The sequence below is a fragment of the Tigriopus californicus genome, chromosome 1 (genome assembly GCF_007210705.1).
Source record: "Tigriopus californicus strain San Diego chromosome 1, Tcal_SD_v2.1, whole genome shotgun sequence".
Taxonomy (NCBI): domain Eukaryota; kingdom Metazoa; phylum Arthropoda; class Copepoda; order Harpacticoida; family Harpacticidae; genus Tigriopus; species Tigriopus californicus.
In genome coordinates this window covers 5,874,748-5,893,765 of record NC_081440.1, presented here as the reverse complement: position 1 = coordinate 5,893,765, position 19,018 = coordinate 5,874,748, and the positions used below count along the sequence as shown (strand labels likewise).

Below are 19,018 nucleotides of genomic sequence, written 5' to 3'. Positions count from 1 at the left end.
TGGGAATCATAACCGCAGTACTAAAACAGACCGAACTTACCAAGTTGTTCGCTACATCTGTAAGCCAATGAAAGCAGTTTCTGAAAGATTGCTCTTGCGGGCACTAATAAGACTCGACATGGCATGGCATGCAGAGAGGAGGAATCAAACTTCCCCAACTTTAATACCAGAATTCTGATTTTTTTTTTCCGGATTGTATCACTATTGTGGATCAGTCAACTCGCAATCATCCATTACTGTGGGAAAGTTCCGCTCGGCAATTGCCCAACATATTACTTCTCGCCCGGTTTTATAATTGGATAGGGACGCTATTTCAAAAATTAAGCTTGAGTTGCATCAGGCCACTGAAGAAACCTAAAAATCTTCCGAGATGGAATCGGATTTTAGCTATATTTTTTACTCGGCTTAGGTTCAACACTTCGGTTAGTGATGAAGAGTAGTATTATAAGCAAACACAGCACTCCCTCGATCGAGTGAAAACTGATGGAGATGACAAATATCCAAACATGTGCTTTACAATCCTGTTAACAAAAGGATTATATTTCAGCGACTCGAATAATCGTCCAAGGTGGCATCGGGCATCGTATTCGCCAAATCTGTTGGGTGGTGTTGGTCTCCGAATGATGGCTAAAGCAAGCAGTGGCGAATCACAACGCTTACTTCTTGTAACCAGTACTGGCACGACGACCACGGGCCTTTTCGAACTTATTACCCTTGGATCGGACCATGGGCTTAACACTGGAGTTGGGCACACCAGGGGCGCCAAATTTGCGGTTAGCCTCACGCGCGTGTCGACGACCTTGCATCAGCACCGTGTTCAGGCCGGTGGGGGCTTGGAGAGCCAGCTGATCGAAGGTCAGGATCTCACCGCCAGCCTTGAGAATTCGCTCACGGGCTTTCTCGGTCACATGCAAAGCAGCGATCTGAAATATCGAAAACCCAAACGCATTAAATCTTAGTCAAATAATCTTCACGGGCACGAACGACTGTCAATTTAACAAATCAGTTCCACCGAAACGATTAACCTACTGTCCATGTCGGATCGTGGCCATGTCTAAGTTACATTGGCACGAGCACGGCATTTTTAAGTAGTAGGTCAATTCTTTTCAATAAAACTTTAATTCTCTATCAGGATGCAGCAAACTCAACAAGGTTTAGTTTCAGTCCGCCCGTCTGCATTCTTATTCATCATGACAACCCCTGGAATATCTCGACGAGATTTCCTTCTCATCTTGCTGGTCTAGTTTTAATTCTCGGTCTTACCCTCAACTTGGGGATGGAGAAGATGCGCTTGTCGTCAGTGACAGTGCCCACGATGACGGCGATCTTGCCTTCTCGGCCTTTGCATTTCATCAATCTGGACACACGCGCGATCGAAATGGGAGGACGATTAATGCGGGACATGAACAGACGACGCAGGATGATCTTGTTAAACTTGGCATCCGTACGACGAGCCAAGAATCGGTACAACTGAAAAAAAAACAACCAATAACTTCATCACCACATTCCTTCATTCACCCGCTTCGGAATCTTGAACAAAAGGCATACACTACATATACCAGTCAGAATGCACAAACTCATAATTTCCCTAAGGGATCAGTCCGCCCGTTGCATTTTACGTTCATCACTCGATGGCCAAGATGTACACAAATACATCATTCTCTCAAAGGTTAAACTCTTACCTTGACGAGAAGTCTCAAGTAGATATCTTGGGATTTGGGCTCGGTCCGGCGGACCTTACGGTCTTTGTTGTGCCTGATATCAACACCCTGGAAAGAGGAAAGGCGGTTTGAGGCGTGAGACGGATCATCTTGGATGAAGCACTCGAGATGAGCGAGGAAAACGAAGATTGAAGTCGACGGAGCGAGAATTTCGTTCTACTTACCATAGCGGATCAGGAGGAAAAGGAAGACAACAGCTGATGATGGGTAAACTGATGCGTGCAAGCAGGCCAGGGCATGACCAGGGCCAATCAGCTTCAGGCCAGTTGTTGTGGAAACGATGCCGAGCAAACACCGTATTTTAGAACCTGGCCAAGCACGGGGAATTGGAGATCACGCAACTTCTCGAGCAGAAACGAGGTTGCGAGAAAAAGTAGGTTCTCACCGTTCTCACTCATACCTTGAAATTAAATTGTGTTTGGATGGATGCAATAGGACAATGAAGAAGATGTAATAGATACATGAATGACTCTCAAACGATCATCGAGGGTTTTGAGACCAGACCTTTCCTGACACACTTGGTCAAAGCTTTGTTCGGGAGCTATTTGATGCCGTACTTGCGGCGTTTTTATCATACGCATAAATCCTATATTGTTTATTGTGCATGCCACTCAGAACACCCGAAGGATGGAAGAGGAGTATTAGCGAGGAATATAAAATGGAAATGAAATGATGTCTAGATTTCGAATGAAGCACAGACTGAAGTGTCGTCAAGTCACAACCTGGTCTGACAGTATTTCAAAAAATCTTGGAACGTAAATTGATTGATGTGCCGGGAAGGCTCAGCAAAGGTGGGATCATTGTGAGCGGTAGGAAATTCCACGTTGCACATGTCCGGATGAAAAACAAATCTCTTGTGGCATAAGTTTTCTTAAGGACTTCGAGAAACTCTACAAGTTTGAACTTCATGATCTTCTCAAACACGTACCTGCGACATATTCGAAGGGAGAGAAATCGGCCCATAGTTACTGGGGAGCGATTTATCTCCCCGTTTAAATATTGGAACAACACGAGCTAACTTCAGCGAGAATGGAAACTTGCCCTGTTGCAAGATGCATTCATTAGTGGGAAAAACATGAGCAAGAACCTGTCTGTATCTCATTAGACACTGAGATGTCACACCATCAGGGCCAGCAGAACGCGAAAGCATTAAGTCCCTCTTGGCCTCTAAAGAATCTTGATCTGTGACTATAAGATCATCTAACTGCTCAATTTGACTAGCCTCGTCATTAGAGCGTTGAGCTTTTGCTCCTAAATTCTGTGGAATTGAAAACACACTAAAGAACTGATCTCCAAGCAGGTTAACCATATCCTCGACATTGCCAATAGCTTCACCATCCACCTCAAAAACTGATTAAAATATGGATGAAGAAGGGAGGGTGGGTGGGAGGTGGGGAGCTGTAACCCCATGCAGTGGGCATTACAAAATAAAACAATAGTATTTTATTATACATCTAAAAATGATTGTGAAACTTATCCAATATTGATCCAAAGTGCCCCTGTCTCTACTGGTTTATGTCGCAATTCACCAACTAAAAATTACGAGGAAAAGTGCCATTTTGATCATCAAACCCAAAGGAGGGGTGTTTTACACCCCTCTCTAAAAGGCAAATAATCACCCCTTTGCGGCCACTCCATCACGTCAAGCCAGGCAAGAGTATGTTTTGTAATGTTTTCGAACCACTCGTCTCACAGAACGAAACCACCACCATAATCCCATTTTGGGATCCGCTCCAAGATGATCCTTGCAGACTCGCTGAGAAAGGACTACATACTGTACTTCATGTGTTCCTTCTATTGACTGGATGCACCAAGAGTGCAATGACATTTCATTGGAATCAGGGGTGATTTTCTTGTTCTGGCCTGCTTCTAATCATCGAGGCTATCCATTAGTTGTTGAGGGTGCCAACAAGCAAGCAACCATCGATTGACTGCATGCCACCCTCCGAGTATTGGTGGAATAATCAAATTGACCAATCTGTTTGAAGAGAAGAGCGGAAAGACTGTGTCTCTCGCATTGTTTCGTAACTGCTTGGGGGGTTCCTTACACTCTCGAGCACATCACAACGTCATTTCTAGCTTTCCCCCTTCTGATCAACCAACCACCCGCCAAACTTTATCTCTGGACAGATCATCATAAAATTGCTTCTTCCAACTTTCAGAGTTATATTCTCGTCAAGTCTGATCAAAACTCACCACGTTTTTGAAAAGATAAGTTCAATGCTTTGGGCGGGACATATCATCAAGACCCCGCCGTTATGGCAGTGAGCAATTCCTACGGTGAATGTACCCACCCCCAATTTGAAATTGCAATTTGGGAACATGGCCGAATAAATTTGGAGTAAATCCAGGTTGGATTTAGTCCTGGAGCATTCTTTCCACCTCTAATTTCCCCCTCCCTTTCTCAGGGCAAGGGACCACGCTCCTTTTAGAATTCTCAATCGAGGGAATCATCCCTTATTGCTCAAGAGTATAATCGGAACTGGGCGATATTCTTTACAATTTGAACCCTAAGCCGAGAATACCAAAGAGAAGAAAATTGACAACTAGACTTGTTACCGACCTATAGAGTTGTCCCTGTTCAATGCCCGTTATAGACTTCTCGCTCCTTCCTGGAATTCCCCTCGTCCTTTTGGAACATGATTGTCTTGATTCCTTTTGCGTTCCTAGATGTGCTTCTTTTCTACGCGTACGGACATACGGCACGTTTCGGATATTGGTGCAGTCTAAGAAGATAAAAGGGGGTAATTTCGATTTTCGAGATCAAATTGTAACTCTTGTTAGAAATGTTGCTCAGAATGGTCCACTCTAAAAATGAATCATTTCGAAGTGCTGGATACATTGTTGACACGTACTGTAGTGTCGTGTAACGAAACAGAGATCTGAAATAGAAATGTTGATATCAATCCGATAATCTGATGAAGAGCTATTCATTGTTACTTAATGCATAATAAAGATAACACTATTTTTTTTTTAAATATGTAGGGACACACAAACGCCATTGCATGGGACCAAACAAAGATTATTCCTGTTCACTTTTTTCAGGATGAACTGTGCGTGACTGTTTGGGAAGTTTCAATGTGACTCTGTACTAATCAAATATTGACTGCTTCTAGCTCCAACCCTCTTTTTCGTTGTTTCCTTGGCCTGTTCCAAGAAGTTGCTCCATGCTCCATCTCCCCTCCCTTCATTCGTTTGGAACCCCGCTCAGTCTGAAAGCGACCAGTGGTCCATTCAGAACGACACCTCTTCTCTCTCTTTCTAAAGTGCGAGTGAGTGCGTGAGTATTTGAGTGAAGAATTGTTTTTGCGTGTACCAAGGGCATGAAGCAAGACATTGTTTGGATTTGAAGCCTTGCACTGTCGAACAAACTTAGGCAAAAAAGCGATCATATCATTCGAACGGGCCGTCGTCCTTCCACCCTTCAACACCCTGGTCCAAGCTTCTCGGGGAATAGAAGAAACAAGTCTTGCCGGCTCATAAGAACTGGATTTTTAATCCCTCATGAGACAGAGGAACTTCCTTGACTTCATTCAGAGTTCCGCAATTTCTAAGGCTTCTACCCCGCTCCTCCTCAAATGATCAAAGCAGAATACACAAACAAGGATCGATAGTACTGTAGTAGTCTCTAGAAGAACGACGCATGAGGGTGTCAAAAGTGGGACCAGAATACAATTCATTCAAAATGTGGGGCTCCTTTGGGGTTGTGTGTCTAATTTTCGCAACCTCTGCAAATGCGGCCAATGTTCTGGAGACCATGGAAGCCAAAAGTGTGGAACAGGTAAGGTCGTCCTCGACCTCCCCATCCTTGATAAGAAACATGAAACCTGACCAAAATATCGATATTCCAGTTCATTCAACAAATTACCAACACCCCCACGGCGACTCAATTTATTCAAAATGAAATCACAGTTTTTGCCCCTTCCAACGACGCCATGAACAAGTTCGACGGGCCTAAAGACGAGAACTTCGTTCGCAACCACATGGGTAAGAGCGACATCTGTACTGTCCCAAATACGTAGAAGTACATTGATATTGACGAAAACATCATTAGGGTGTGAATGAAGACTTTGAGCAGGCATATTCAAGTTTTTTGGCACAAAAAACGCACATGTTTACGTTCCGAGCTTGACGCATGTGTGGCATGTAAAGGGGATATTCGACACGGCTAATCCCAAGCCAGAGTAGTTGAGCGACTAATCCACGTGTTTTTATCCCATCTTCAGTGAACATTGCGGTCAGGATTGGTGGCAATGGTGAGCCCTCTCGAATCACCCAAGTCCCATCCATGTTGCCAGGATCTCCTCCTTTGTACGTGACCAAAGATGGGGGCAACTTTTATGTCAATGGGGCCGAACTGATCATGCGGAACCTAAAGGCCAAGTCGGATACCACCGACAAAGTCCAATACCTGCACATCATAGATCGGGTCCTCGAGCCTTTGACTCCTCAGGATGGAGATTCGCAGACCCTTGTGGGTTTAACGGCGGGGAAATTGCTCCGGGAGAGTGATAAATTTCGAATTGGAGAGTCCACCATTGCGTAAGAAAAAAAAACTGGGGTTGAAATAAATTGATTCGATCCATAATTGTGGATCTTTGTTCCAGAGAGTTCACATCGCAAGTCCGTTCCAAGAACAAATTGGACTTGTTCGAGGCCCCTGGTCAACACACGTTCTTTGTCCCCGTGGATTCTGCTTTCCAGGTGAGGGGGTTCCAAGATTAAAACAAGGCTAGATAGATGAAAGATAGGAGCGACAACCCTTCCTCAAATACTCTGCATACTGTAATTATCTCTGGAAAGAAAAGGTTAGCTTGAATCGGCAATTCGTTAGTCGACCTATAGTTTTTTTTGGTGGAGGGGAGAATGAAGCAATGAATAGCAATTATTGCCTTTTGGGTTCATCGACCTTTCGATATTTCTTCGAGTACAACCATTAACAACAGACCGAAGAAAGATCTATGTAGGTCAACCCTTTAATTTTTGTTGTGAAAATTCCCTCATATCTTGGAAATTGCCCAATGATCAAAAAGCATCTTTAACGACGCGTTTCTGAACTTGCCGGAGAGATAGTGTACTATTTTAAGTTATTTCTATGAAATGGTACGATTCTATTGGCCCTTGAGCAGGAGAGCTTATGTATTGTTAGAGAAAAAACTGCGCACCCACCGACAAATCCCCTAGAAACCACACTTTGCCAGGTGCTTCCCAAATAACACAGGTCTATTAAAAGGTGTTTGTATATTTCTTCGAAGTGGCACTTGAGCAGTATTATCGCTATGTTAGATTTACCCTCTTTATATTTACAATTTTGATCTATTTTCATTCGCCTTATTGAATAATGTCAACACAAACTGGAGTGCTTTTTATTCACCGTAGCGATATCATTTTCCCGCTTTTATTCGCAAGACCAGTTGCAAACGTCATTCTCGGACGTAGGCCCCTTCTATTCCAGCAATTATCTATGACAAAAAATGTCCGGAAAGTATACTATTCAAAAGCTTTCTGATTCTGTCCTCGAGTAATTTTCCCACATCACAAAAAATTCAGGAGTGCTATTTAAAATGGCTGGATAGTAAATTTGAAGGTGACGAGTTGTTTCCCTATGATAGAATAAGTAAATACGCGATATTTGATAACAAGCATGCGAATACTTTCTTGAATGTGCTTGAGCTTTGGTTTAATTTTCATGTTGCAATGTCACTCCATATTCCCCAGCTTCGAAGAAGAAGGAACTTTATTTCATGTTGCATACGAAAATCAAAAATTCTTCCATCAAAATCCTTGAAAATCAACCAAACTGCAGCCAATTACCTCCAGCGACAAGCCCACAGTAGATTCCCGGCTCTTGGTTACTTGTTTCATGTAAAGTCTAGATACATTTGAAATTCCTTTTTTTATTACTATTGTTCAATAATAATTGCCCAAAAAATGAACCAATGATTGGCGCTGAATTTAGGTCGATTGGTCATTTGACTCATTGTCATCAGGTCAATCATAGTTGAAAGTTCTTTTAGATTATCAAACTAACAATTTGATGTCCAATTTTCCATAAATGCATCAACCAAAATGCGTCAAAGCGTGCAAATTATATTTAGCAACATAATGATTGAAATTCAAAATCACGCTTGCTGTATTTAAACAGCCCATGCAGCATTTCTCCAAATATCATAACAACTTATGCGACTAGAGGGGAATGCTAGGAAGGCAAGAGTCAAGAGAGGGGGTTCAAATCCCGGTGTTGGAAGTTATCCTAATGACATGATTCACTTCGTTACAAAACTCAGTTACTAACTTGGAATAGAATGGGAATACCTCCATAACATCACTAAGAGTGAATGCCCCCCCCCTTTTCCCACTTTCCATCATCATTCATAAATCAATGGAATCAAAGCAAAAAGCTATGCAGTTTACGCAACTGAAATCTTTTTGGCTCACTAAAAGCTTGACCAATATGGCCATGATGGATCTGTTCAACCTCAAATTAGTTGGTTTTTTTTTTCATTTTCTTCTCTCTAACTATATGCACCAGAGTCTTGACTCTATGCAATTTGCTTGCTATTCTCACGATAATTCACCAATTTCAATGCCGTTGTGGATATTTGCCAAACATATACGGCCTAATTTTTCATTTCGGAGTGTATGTCAACGTACATTTTTGGACTTCTTTCAAGTAGAGAAACGAACCACTCGTTACCCTACATAAAGTTGATCCACCACGGTTTTCAAAAATCACTTTTTCAGAAAAATTTCAAAAAACACCTCCTGGCATTTTTCTAACTCAAAAATCGGAAGGAACAACTTTGACCCATTGCTTTATGGTATTCTAGCCCACATAAAAAACTTACTTGCCTAAAAAATATTATAAAAACTAAAACGTTCAAAAGCCTATTCAAAAATGGGAACATATTTAGTTAACATGTGATCATTGATTATGGTATCATCTACCAAATTGCAACTTAATTATGTGGGATTTAATGGTCCAATTTTCATCGTTTAAGCCTCAAAATGGCTCGGTTATATCTTAATCAAATTTTCCCAAAGAGTTAATATAGATTTTCGGTTTTAAAAAAATCAAGATTTTTTTCTTTTTTTACATAATCTTAAATAATTTTAAACCGTTGGATAACCTTACTAAAAGCCCTCCAAAACAGTAAATCTTTGAAAATTTACTTTAGAACCATCGAAAGCGCATAGTTAAACAATCGATAGGAATTTCACGTAAATCAATGAAGCCTGAAAGAAGCTATTTTTCATCAGTTTCAACAAAGTCTTCAAGCAAATTTCAAATGTTTAGATCACCTGTTTTATGTTTTTTCATCAGAATTCAAGTGAAGTTCAAGTTCTTTACAGATCATCATGTTCTCGAGATAGGGTCGACCATTACTCAAAAGCCGGCGTGCTCTAGATGCTCAAAGATGAACATTGGCCGTATATTATAGAAAGGTTAGGGGAGCTTGATCTTATTTCAATGCTGAAAAATGAATCGTCCATAGATGTAGCCTTAGACAAAATGATTCTAGTTTTTGAGGACGTCTGTTCCACTCTAGCAATCTCTGAATGTGTTCCACAGGGCGGGGAACATTCTAAAATTCTGAAGTATTGGTAGAATTTGTTCAAAAAGAGTTACAAACTAGCAAAAAGGCTCCAGAACAATTTGAATCCAGTAGTTGTGGCTAGCCTTCAAAGAAAGTTGGATTTAATCCGAGGTAGAATTAAGGCCTCCATTGAGGCAGATCAGTTGAACAAGGAAAGTAGAGTTGTTCAAGAGGTGAGGTCGAATCCGAAGGCGTTTTTCTCTTATGCAAACTCTAAGAGAAAGATCAAACACCCTGTAGGGCCTTTTGAGGTCGATGGGGAAGCCATAGACAATGTAGGGACTATGGCCAACATACTTGGAGATCAGTTCTCTAGTGTGTTTTCAACTCCACTGAGTTTAGGAGCAACAGTCCATTGCTCTATTGATGAGTTTGTTGGGACTGGCAAGGCTTGTCAAGCTGAGCATTTAGATGATCTTGTAGTCACAGATCAGGATGCTTTAGAGGCCATCAGGGACTTGAGACTCTCGAGCTCCCCTGGCCCTGATGGAGTGACATCTCAGTTTCTGATGAGATGCTCACAGGTTCTGGCTCCTGTTTTCTCGTACTTGATGCGTTGCATCTTGGACCAGGGCAAGTTCCCCTCTTCTCTGAAGGTAGCTCATGTTGTTCCAATTTTCAAAGGGGGAGATAAGTCACTCCCCAGTAACTACAGGCCAATTTCTCTCACTTCGAATATTGCGAAGGTGTTTGAGAAGATCATGAAGTTCAAACTTGTTGAATTTCTTGATATACATGAAGTCCTTCCTCCTAGCCAGCATGGGTTCCGAGCACATTTTAGCACGGTTACCCAACTGATTGAGCATATAGAGCAGGTTATTGAGGGACTGGAGAGCCATGAATCAGTCGATGTAGTTTATCTCGACTTTGCCAAGGCCTTTGACAAGGTAGATCATGGCCTTTTAGTTAACAGGCTCCATGAGATTGGGATCCAAGGCAAGGTTCTCAATTGGCTAAGAAGTTTCATTTGTGGTAGGAAACAATTAGTTAAGGTTGAGGGATCCCTTAGTGACGTACATGATGTTAAGTCGGGTGTCCCTCAGGGCTCCATTTTGGGTCCTCTCCTTTTCATCATCTTCATTGCTCCGCTTCAGAAGCTTGGTAGTAGTAATGTCAGTATCTCTTCTTATGCTGATGATACAAAATTGGTAGTTGGTAGGAAGGGTCAGAACTCCGGTTGTCTGTTAGAGGTCCTAGACCAAATCTACTCCTGGGTTGCTGCGAGTAACATGGCGCTGAATGGAATGAAATTCCGCTCAATGACCTTTGGGTCGACGCCTTTAGACACTCCACTATTAGATGATGAAGGTAAGGACATTGAGCAGGTCTCATCCATGAAGGATTTAGGTGTAGTCCTCCAAGATAATGGAAAGTTTGATGAGCATATCCAGTTGAAAGTTGGTAAGGCTTTTCAAACATGTGGTTGGATATATCACACATTTAAGTCCAGAGATAACATCACAATGGTAACTCTGTACTAGTCGATTGCCCAGCCGCATCTTGAATATGCCTCGCCCATTTGGGCTCCAATTAGTTAAGCAGGTTTGCAAAAGGTCGAACAAGTGGGACTGTACAATGTGCAGAGAAAGTATCTGATACTGTACGTTTTCAAAAGCATTCAAGAGCTTTATCCCAACCTAGGATTTAAGGCCAATTTTAGTGACCGTAGAGGCTTGATGTGCGTTTTGAGAGCACCTTAAAGTGTTTGAGAATCCAGCCTTATTCGATCAATGAAGTCCACCTCTCTTCTTTCTCGGGCTCCTTCATTGTTCAATTTGCTGCCCTCAAATATTCGTAGGGCTTATGTTGGCGTTGATCCAATAGCAGGATTTAAGTCAGACTTGGATAAGTTTTTGACTAAAATTCCGGATCAACCTTATTTTCAAGGATTAGCCAGATCAGCCAATTCTAATTCGTTGGTCGATCAAATAATAAGTAAAATGAATAGTCTTGAACTGCTGGGATTCCAATATCTCGGTAGCGGTAAGGAAGTCCGCAAAAAAAAGAATGCGTAACTAAACGTTCTTTTGATGATTGTACTATGTAGAGTATCGTTTCAAAGATCACACTTTTAGTGTTTTAAGTGGTATTATCTAGCATTTTGAGCTCATAATAAGGCTCTGCAACATAATGAAAAAGTAATCTAATCTTTCATTTTGTAATGTTGAAAATCACTGTTAATTTTTAGGGAAATTAAAATATAATGGGGCATTTTTCGGCTAAAACCGATGAAAATTGGACCATTAATTCCCATATAACTAAGCAGCGGATTAATAGACTATACCTCAATTTCTAGGTATGTGCTAACAAAACGTGATCCCAATTTCCATTGACTATTTTTTTTCAAATTTTAGTTCTTAAGCATGCAAGTTTCCTTTTTTGGGCTAGAATAACACAACACAATAAAATAAAAAATGTTACCTTTCAATTCCTGAGGTAGAAAAAGGCGAGACGTGTTGGGGCAAATCCAGTCAAAAATTTAAAGAGTATTTTCACCACTGTGCCCACCAATTTTTTTGAGGTCCCTGAGACTATTTATATGAAGTTCAACCTCAAAAAACTTCTTGCGTGTAATTGTAATGATCAGTTTGAAAGACGCATTCTGACATGTCCTGACTTAGGAAGCACTGGATATGTAACAACATGGAATCACTTTTACGGGAAATATCGGACTTTAAAGGAATATAAATTGTCCCATTTTTTATTCTCTTAACATCAGACCCTAACAATACTTCATTACTTCTGGTGTGTAGAATCTCTCTAAAGAATTGGTGGATGAAAATGTCATTCGAGGACACGTGGTTCCAAATACCTTGCTCTTTACTCGACCAATCTTAAAATCCGAGGCCAAAACCGCCACGTACACGGAGGGCAGCAGTATCAAGGTCACAGCCTCCATTCAGAACACGCCTAGCGGACGTAAGCATTTTGTTCCACTCCCACGAATCCTACAAAATCAACCACTCGATCTCCTATCTTCTAGCGCAAGTCAAATCCAACACAGTTCAGGGTAATCGGCATCACACGAGGGAACATGTCCTGGCCAACGTGGTTCGTGCCAATATTCCCGTCTCCAATGGAATCGTCCACTTGATTGACAAGCCCTTGGTGATTATTGCCAACCCGTTGTCCGAGTATCTGGCCCTGGAGGAGCAACAAGGGGGACGCCTCAGCCGATTTGCCCGCTACGTGCGAAAGTTTGCGCCCGATCTCCAAACGTTGATTGAATCAACCAAGACTGGAACCGTGTTTGCCCCCACGGATGATGCATTTGGGTCCATGACAGAAGCCGAAATGGAGGAGATTCTTCAAGACCCCGAGGAAGCTCAAAAGATCCTCGGGATGCACTTTGTAGACCAAAGAATTGCTTCAGACGATATCCGCATCACGCAACCCCAAAATGATGAAGGCGTAAGTTTTAGTCATAGATTTGCAGATGTGGGTGAGAATGGCAGAAAAATCTCGGATTTCCTTCAAAGTGCTATTTAAATTTCATTTTCATTCAAGTCATAGAAATTTGACAAGCTGCTTAGTTCCGAGGGTAAAACATAAAATTTGTGGATACATCAGATATTCAATCTATTTCAAGAGAAGTACCTATTTGAATCATTTCTTTTTCATATTGCTGGGGATCAGATTCACTATGGTGGTTAAAATATTGTTTAAAAAAGAACCCCAAATATATTGTCGGTTAAATGTATCATGATTTCCTTACTTATTACAGGGGGATAAACTCGAAGCCTTTTGAAATTGAATTTTCACAATCAGATTGACACGCCTTTGTTTTCGGGTTCACTCACAGCCCCTCTTAATCTTGATTCAGATGTTCGGCGTCAATGTTCCCTTCCCTGAAACTTCCAAAGATAAAGTCTGGTTCTACTACGATCCGGATTCCCACTCTTTGATGGTGGATGCCGTGGGTGTGTCGGCCAAGGTCACGGAGGCGGACGTAGGGGCGTCCAACGGCGTGATTCATGTGATTAACCGAGTCTTTGGACTTCCATCGCAATCCGTCTTCGACAAACTGGCCACGGACCCAATGTTATCGTGAGTCATTTGGCAAATCCGCAAAATACGAGAACCGAAGTTTCACTTTGTAATGTGATGTGCTTCTAGGTCGTCGTTTTCATTGGGCAATCAAGATCATTTCAATGATCGTTTGAGCAATCCCGAGGAATCGTTCACATTCTTTGTTCCCACCAATAAGGCTTGGGAACTGATTCAGAAGCAATCGGCGAGCACTCACAAGATTCTCTTCATGGGCGCGTTTTCGTATCAGGTGAGGGTCGACTGGTTCCAAATTCAAACGCTTCGGATTACATGTGTGCCTTTGGCTCCTAATATAGAGCCAATCCCTGCTGGAGAGGCACTTCAAAATTGGAGAAGCTCTATCAGTGGAGGAGATGGTCGAGCGAACCGAGGATAATGGGGAAGGAGTGGAAATGTTGCGGGGGACGAGCCCTCTGAGCGTGGGCATGGACACTGACGAAGATGGTGAGCTACTCAATCAACCCTGATCTCTTTCACATTCATATTACGTTCGATATTCACATGGCAACGCGTCGACTGTTTCAGGGGAATATGCCTACGTGGAGTGGGAAAATATTCGGGCCAAGATTATTCGACCCAATCTCAAATGTTCCAACGGCTACGTTCACATCTTGGATCGTGTGCTCATGAAGCCGAGAGACGTAGTACTCTCAGGTGCACCTGATCCCTACCAGTCGACAAGCCTGTGGCCAATTACAGCATTGACAAGTGTCCTCTCGTGGTCCGTGAGCCGAGCTCTTCTCTGAGGATAAAGTCACATTTGTACAGCCAGCTCCTTACATACACACATACATAAACTTGAGTGCGAGAGCATCGGGCACTGTGGTCCATCATCATTACACACAAAAAAAAGGAAATCGCGAGACTGATCCCTAGTCAATAAAGGCTTTTGATACCGTTGAGCATGAACGACGTCACTATCACTCCCAGTCTCCCATGGGTAGACTATTTTGGCATATCAATATATTTAAAGTGGATGACCAGAGCCATATAATATTAAAAAGTAATCTATGGTGTGAAGGATGAAACACATTCCCAGTCGGTATTTTAGGAGGGAGAGAGAAAGAGACCTCAGACACATTGGGCGACCAGGATCCGGTATAATTTTCGGTTCGATTCGGTTTTTGGACCGGCCCGAGCCAAACTGAAGGATCGTCTGGCCTAATTCGGTGAAAAATGGGCCACAATTCGGAAAGTTAGGGGGGGTCGTGACAGGCTATCAATTGGGGTCCAACGTGAGATTCCCCCCCTCAAAAGTGAAACAAGAAATCGGTGGACAATCACGCAATTGGAGAATTACTCATATTTCATAGCTAGGCGGCCATGGACCCGAAGGCCATCACTTTCAAATTCCAAAGAGGGGCGAGATTAGGGGCGGGCGGGGACTGACGTATCACACTAGCCGAGCCGTGGGACCCAGCGGTCACCCCCCGCCTTATGCCTGCTTATCGCCCTCGGGCGTGGTGGGCAACGTGCCGCCACTGACACTGTCGGAGGCGCTAGGGGTGGCCGTCCCATTGTTGGTCCCGCCCAAGGCCTCACTCAAGCCTTGGGTGGACATGGATTGTGGCATCTTAGACTTGACAGCGCCAGCCGCGGCGCCAAAGGCCGATCCCATGCGTCCGGACACGTTCTGGAAGGACGTGGAGCTGGTGACCGAAGTCCAAAGGCCGGCCGTCTTCTCCTTGGCCACATTGATCCCCTCGGCCGTCTTCTTGTAAGCAGCCGAGTCCTGAATGTTCTTGAGGCCTTGGGTCATGTCCTCGGAGAGTTCGCGCCAGGCCGTGATGCCCAATCGTCGCTTAAGGCCGGCCGCCACCTCCTCCTTGGAGGCCAAGACCTGCTTCAAGGTGAGGATCTCCTCCTCGGTCTTGGCCAACTCGCTCTTCCACTCTTGGCGTTGGAGCTCTTGCTCTTCGGCGCTCATGGCGCCAAAATCCCCGGCAATCACCGAATCCGTGGGCGAGGCCACGGAATCCGACAGATCCGGGTAGGACGAGGCCGTCGGGCCCGGCGTGGCCTCGACGGCGGGCGAGGGCGTGGCTGACATGACCGACTCGACACGCACCAATCCCCAATGAGGTGTGGCGAATCGACCGAGGGATATTCAATCGAAGAACTGAACTTGATGACGACGATTCGATTGAGTACTGGAGCAGAGAGCTAAGAGAAAGAGAGAGAGAGAATACTTAGTAGTAGATGACGGCGGATGGAAGGTAGGGCGTGTGTGTTCTCCACGTTCTCCACGTTCTCCACGTCGCAGGGGATGGTCTCCCCTCTGTCTTCAGGTGGTCGATGAAGTCTCAATGCACCGAACGAAGCGAGGGAGTGAATCAAGTCGGTCCGTCGTCCGTCGTTCTCTCTGTGAATGGATGGATCGGTCGGAACTGTGAACTGTGAACTGTGCATGAACAGACTGACTAAGACTAAGTGAGTCAGCGTTGGCCACGGCCTTTCAGAGTGACGAGGGAAAACCGACGAAAGACGTGGCCAACGTCAGAGGGAATCGCGGTCGGATCCTCTTGGATTGGCCTGGCCAGAACACAACGGAACCACTTCGACCGCAGGCCCTCAGGACGAGAGCGGCTGGCCCGTGGTGGGCGTGATATGGTGCGGGCATATTTTTTTATCGAGTTATATCCCGATATGGGCCTGTAACCCAGGTGCATGGTGAGAATAATGTAATTAATGCTTGGGATAATATGCTGTAGAGCCTGCATTTGTGGCATATAAGGACTGAAATGTGAGTGGTTCTACCAACCAAATTATGGCCGACGATTTAGGCCGATGAAATGTCATTGCCCGAGTCGGACGTCTTTTTAGCCACGGTGGTGTCCGGCCTCATCCCGTCAGCCTGAAACACAGAGGTGAAATCTGAAAGGCGCCCCGTGGAAACTTCAGAAATTTCACCGTCCACGCCACCTTAGTTTCGTTTATCACGCAACCTAGGATTATCCCGCCAGGATGCCAGGTACGATCCACAGTACGTTCAGGCCAGGACGACCACGGACGATGACACCGATTCTGAGTGAGTTTGTCACTGATTGCGTTCGTTGAAGACCCAGCGATTGTAGCTCGTTGGTGCTGATCAGGCAGTCACCCTCCTCTCTTTTGGTGTACAGAGTTGTTGAGTGTTGACACAAAATCCATTTTCCTCTTCGCTGAGGTGGAGCTAATGCCACATCTAGTCGTTATATGATCTGTGGTCCTGGCCAAGCCAGGAACGTACTGTTTGTTATGGCCTACGATTCGCCAGATGTCGCTCCAAATGCCCACATGGGCAAAACTAGAGGGCAAAACTAATGACACACATGTAAAAGACGCGTCATCTATGTTTGTCTGGTTCTCGCTGATTTGTCGAGAGCCGTCACGTGACAACACCTGATCATGGGCGGTGAAAAACCTCAAAACAAAAGCGTTGTTTGGAACACTCGCTCTTGACTCACTGTAGTCTGTACGCCTGGCAATCATTTCTTTCATCCCCTTGAGTGAATAGGACTTTCATCTCTTGGTAGAGTTCACGTGGTAAGAGATGGGTAGTGCGTGTTCTGCCATAGAATGTACAAATGGAATCAAGCTATCAGCCAGATAGCTCATTTAACTGACAACCCACCCACCCTGAGCGGCCAATGCCAACCAATATTTCTGTTGGAAAAAGGTTCCTTTCAAAGTATTTTTGAAGATCTGAGGCACAGCTTCATTCATTGTGAACCCCTGGACATGTCTGAACTCAGAGGATCAAAATACCATCCATTACCCTATCAAGGAAAATGCAAGATTGTGTTGTTGACCAGATAGAATAAGAATCCAAGCTTCAAAGCACCTTTCTTCTTCAATTCGACCAGCCATATGAAACAATCATCTTTACCATATCATGAACTGGAATGGCAACAAGAATAGGGCTGAGAGGATGTAATAACAGTCAATGTTATTAGAAGATTGCCCTTATCTTGTTTTGATGCCCAAACACTCACTCCTCGCTGTCCATGGATGTGGAATCCGTACATTAGGAACAAAATCCATCTCATTATTTCTGGTTGATGAAGACTAACACAAGCACTTCGTTTATTCTATTGCTTATTGATACTGTCACTCAAAAACACGTATTTGGCCAATGTTTGTCATCTTATTTTGTGCTCAAATTTCTTGTTGTTAAATAATTGTGCTGTAGATACGAAGGGACATTATCTGATTGACCTTGCTCACTCTCAGGTGTTTTCTATTGCTTCCATTGCTCCATTCATCGTTAGTAATTGTAAAATTAAAACAGAGGAAGATCAGTTTGCTTGCATTATTGATGGGTCCCTCAACTTACCTTTTTTTGCGTTTTCACGAGCTTTCAGCAACATCACATGGGGAGCAGAGCTAGCCTCTAGCTTCAGATCTGCCATTTTTGCTCAAATACGCCAATTATCTTGAGAAAAAGCTTTCAGCTACCAAAATCAAATTTGAAAAGTGGGGAATAAAGGCATTATTTTTATCTTCAAGTCTCCATGGGCGTTGCCTGTTCATGTGATTATAAAAGCAGACAGATCTTGGTGACCATGCGGCAATTTCCATCCACTGAATGTGGCAACCAATGACTCCCTGTAAGTCATGATTCCCATATGAATTTTTAACGTCAATCCTTTGGGGAAGGGCATATTTCTAAAATTGATTTGGCAAGAGGCTATCATTAAATTCCAATGGCAAAGGAGGACATACCAATGACCGTATTAATCACATCATTTGGCCTTCATAACTTTTTGCAAATGCCTACTAACTTTCCAACGTGTAATGGATGACGTACTCCATGGATTGCCTTTCTTATTTGTGTACTTGGACGCTACTTTTGGATAGCCAGCTCTTCCGCACCTGAACATTTAGAACTTCTCTGATAAGTTTTTCAAGCTCTCCAAGATGCTGGGGTGGTCTTTCAGCCAACAAAATGCTTGTTGGACGTGTCAAAGTTAATTGTTCTCAGGCATAACGTCTCTGCTACACAAGTGTTGCCCACTGAGGACAAATGGGTGCAATGACGGATTGTTCATATGATTTCAATTGCTTGAAAATAATTTTTTACCACCATTCAGTTTGTTAAAACACAGGTACAATTGTGATTTGAATTCAATTGAGACATCTTTCGTCATTTTAAATGGAGGATTTGTCTGAATTGGTACAAAACATATTGATGACTTAGTTTATTTAAAGGAGAAGCACTGCTTCTCGAGTTTTTTCGGGTTCATCGTTTCACCGTCGCATTGTCTATGTCGCTAGCATCGAGATGACGCATCTTTCCTTTCAGAATATTCAGACAAAACAAGGGATGTTCGTCCTAGTATGCGTTCAAAGGTGCTTAATAAAAATCAAGCATCCTTAGGCGCGTCTCCACAAGATATTTTCTGTCAGATAGCTTGCCAAACAATTTCGGAAACATTTAGTTTATGACAAACAGTTCTTCTCTGAACTGGCAACATGTGAAACCACCCAATCATAATAGTTATCCAAATACGTATTTCAATTTCGATTTCGGACCAAATGAATCTGCTAGCGTTGAAATCATCAGCTTTGAATCCATTTAAAATTTCTGTTTATGCACGATAAATAAAAGATGATTAGAATAATACACATTTGACAAATTGAGGGATACAAACACGAACCAAACGTCGC

The 19,018-nt window shown here is 43.3% G+C and overlaps 3 protein-coding genes across 3 annotated transcripts; 1 reads left to right on the top strand and 2 right to left on the bottom strand.

The window, feature by feature from the left end:
* Positions 1-519: 519 nt before the first annotated feature.
* On the bottom strand, positions 520-1,955 carry LOC131893611 (large ribosomal subunit protein eL18-like). Its single transcript, XM_059243709.1, has 4 exons — positions 1,886-1,955; positions 1,683-1,769; positions 1,264-1,470; positions 520-923 (listed from the first exon to the last, which is right to left on the bottom strand). The coding sequence occupies exons 1-4, from the start codon at positions 1,886-1,888 to the stop codon at positions 657-659; spliced, it is 564 nt and encodes a 187-aa protein (XP_059099692.1). The 5' UTR covers positions 1,889-1,955; the 3' UTR covers positions 520-656.
* Positions 1,956-5,006: 3,051 nt separating this feature from the next.
* On the top strand, positions 5,007-14,271 carry LOC131879259 (fasciclin-1-like). Its single transcript, XM_059225533.1, has 10 exons — positions 5,007-5,502; positions 5,573-5,708; positions 5,948-6,263; positions 6,329-6,425; positions 12,073-12,238; positions 12,303-12,730; positions 13,143-13,366; positions 13,436-13,598; positions 13,666-13,813; positions 13,895-14,271. Exons 1-10 carry the CDS (start codon positions 5,365-5,367, stop codon positions 14,113-14,115), a joined length of 2,037 nt encoding a protein of 678 aa, XP_059081516.1. The 5' UTR covers positions 5,007-5,364; the 3' UTR covers positions 14,116-14,271.
* A 46-nt stretch (positions 14,272-14,317) lies between these two features.
* On the bottom strand, positions 14,318-15,805 carry LOC131879268 (uncharacterized protein F13E6.1-like). Its single transcript, XM_059225543.1, has one exon. The coding sequence runs from the start codon at positions 15,417-15,419 to the stop codon at positions 14,805-14,807; it is 615 nt and encodes a 204-aa protein (XP_059081526.1). The 5' UTR covers positions 15,420-15,805; the 3' UTR covers positions 14,318-14,804.
* Between the last annotated feature and the right edge of the window lie 3,213 nt (positions 15,806-19,018).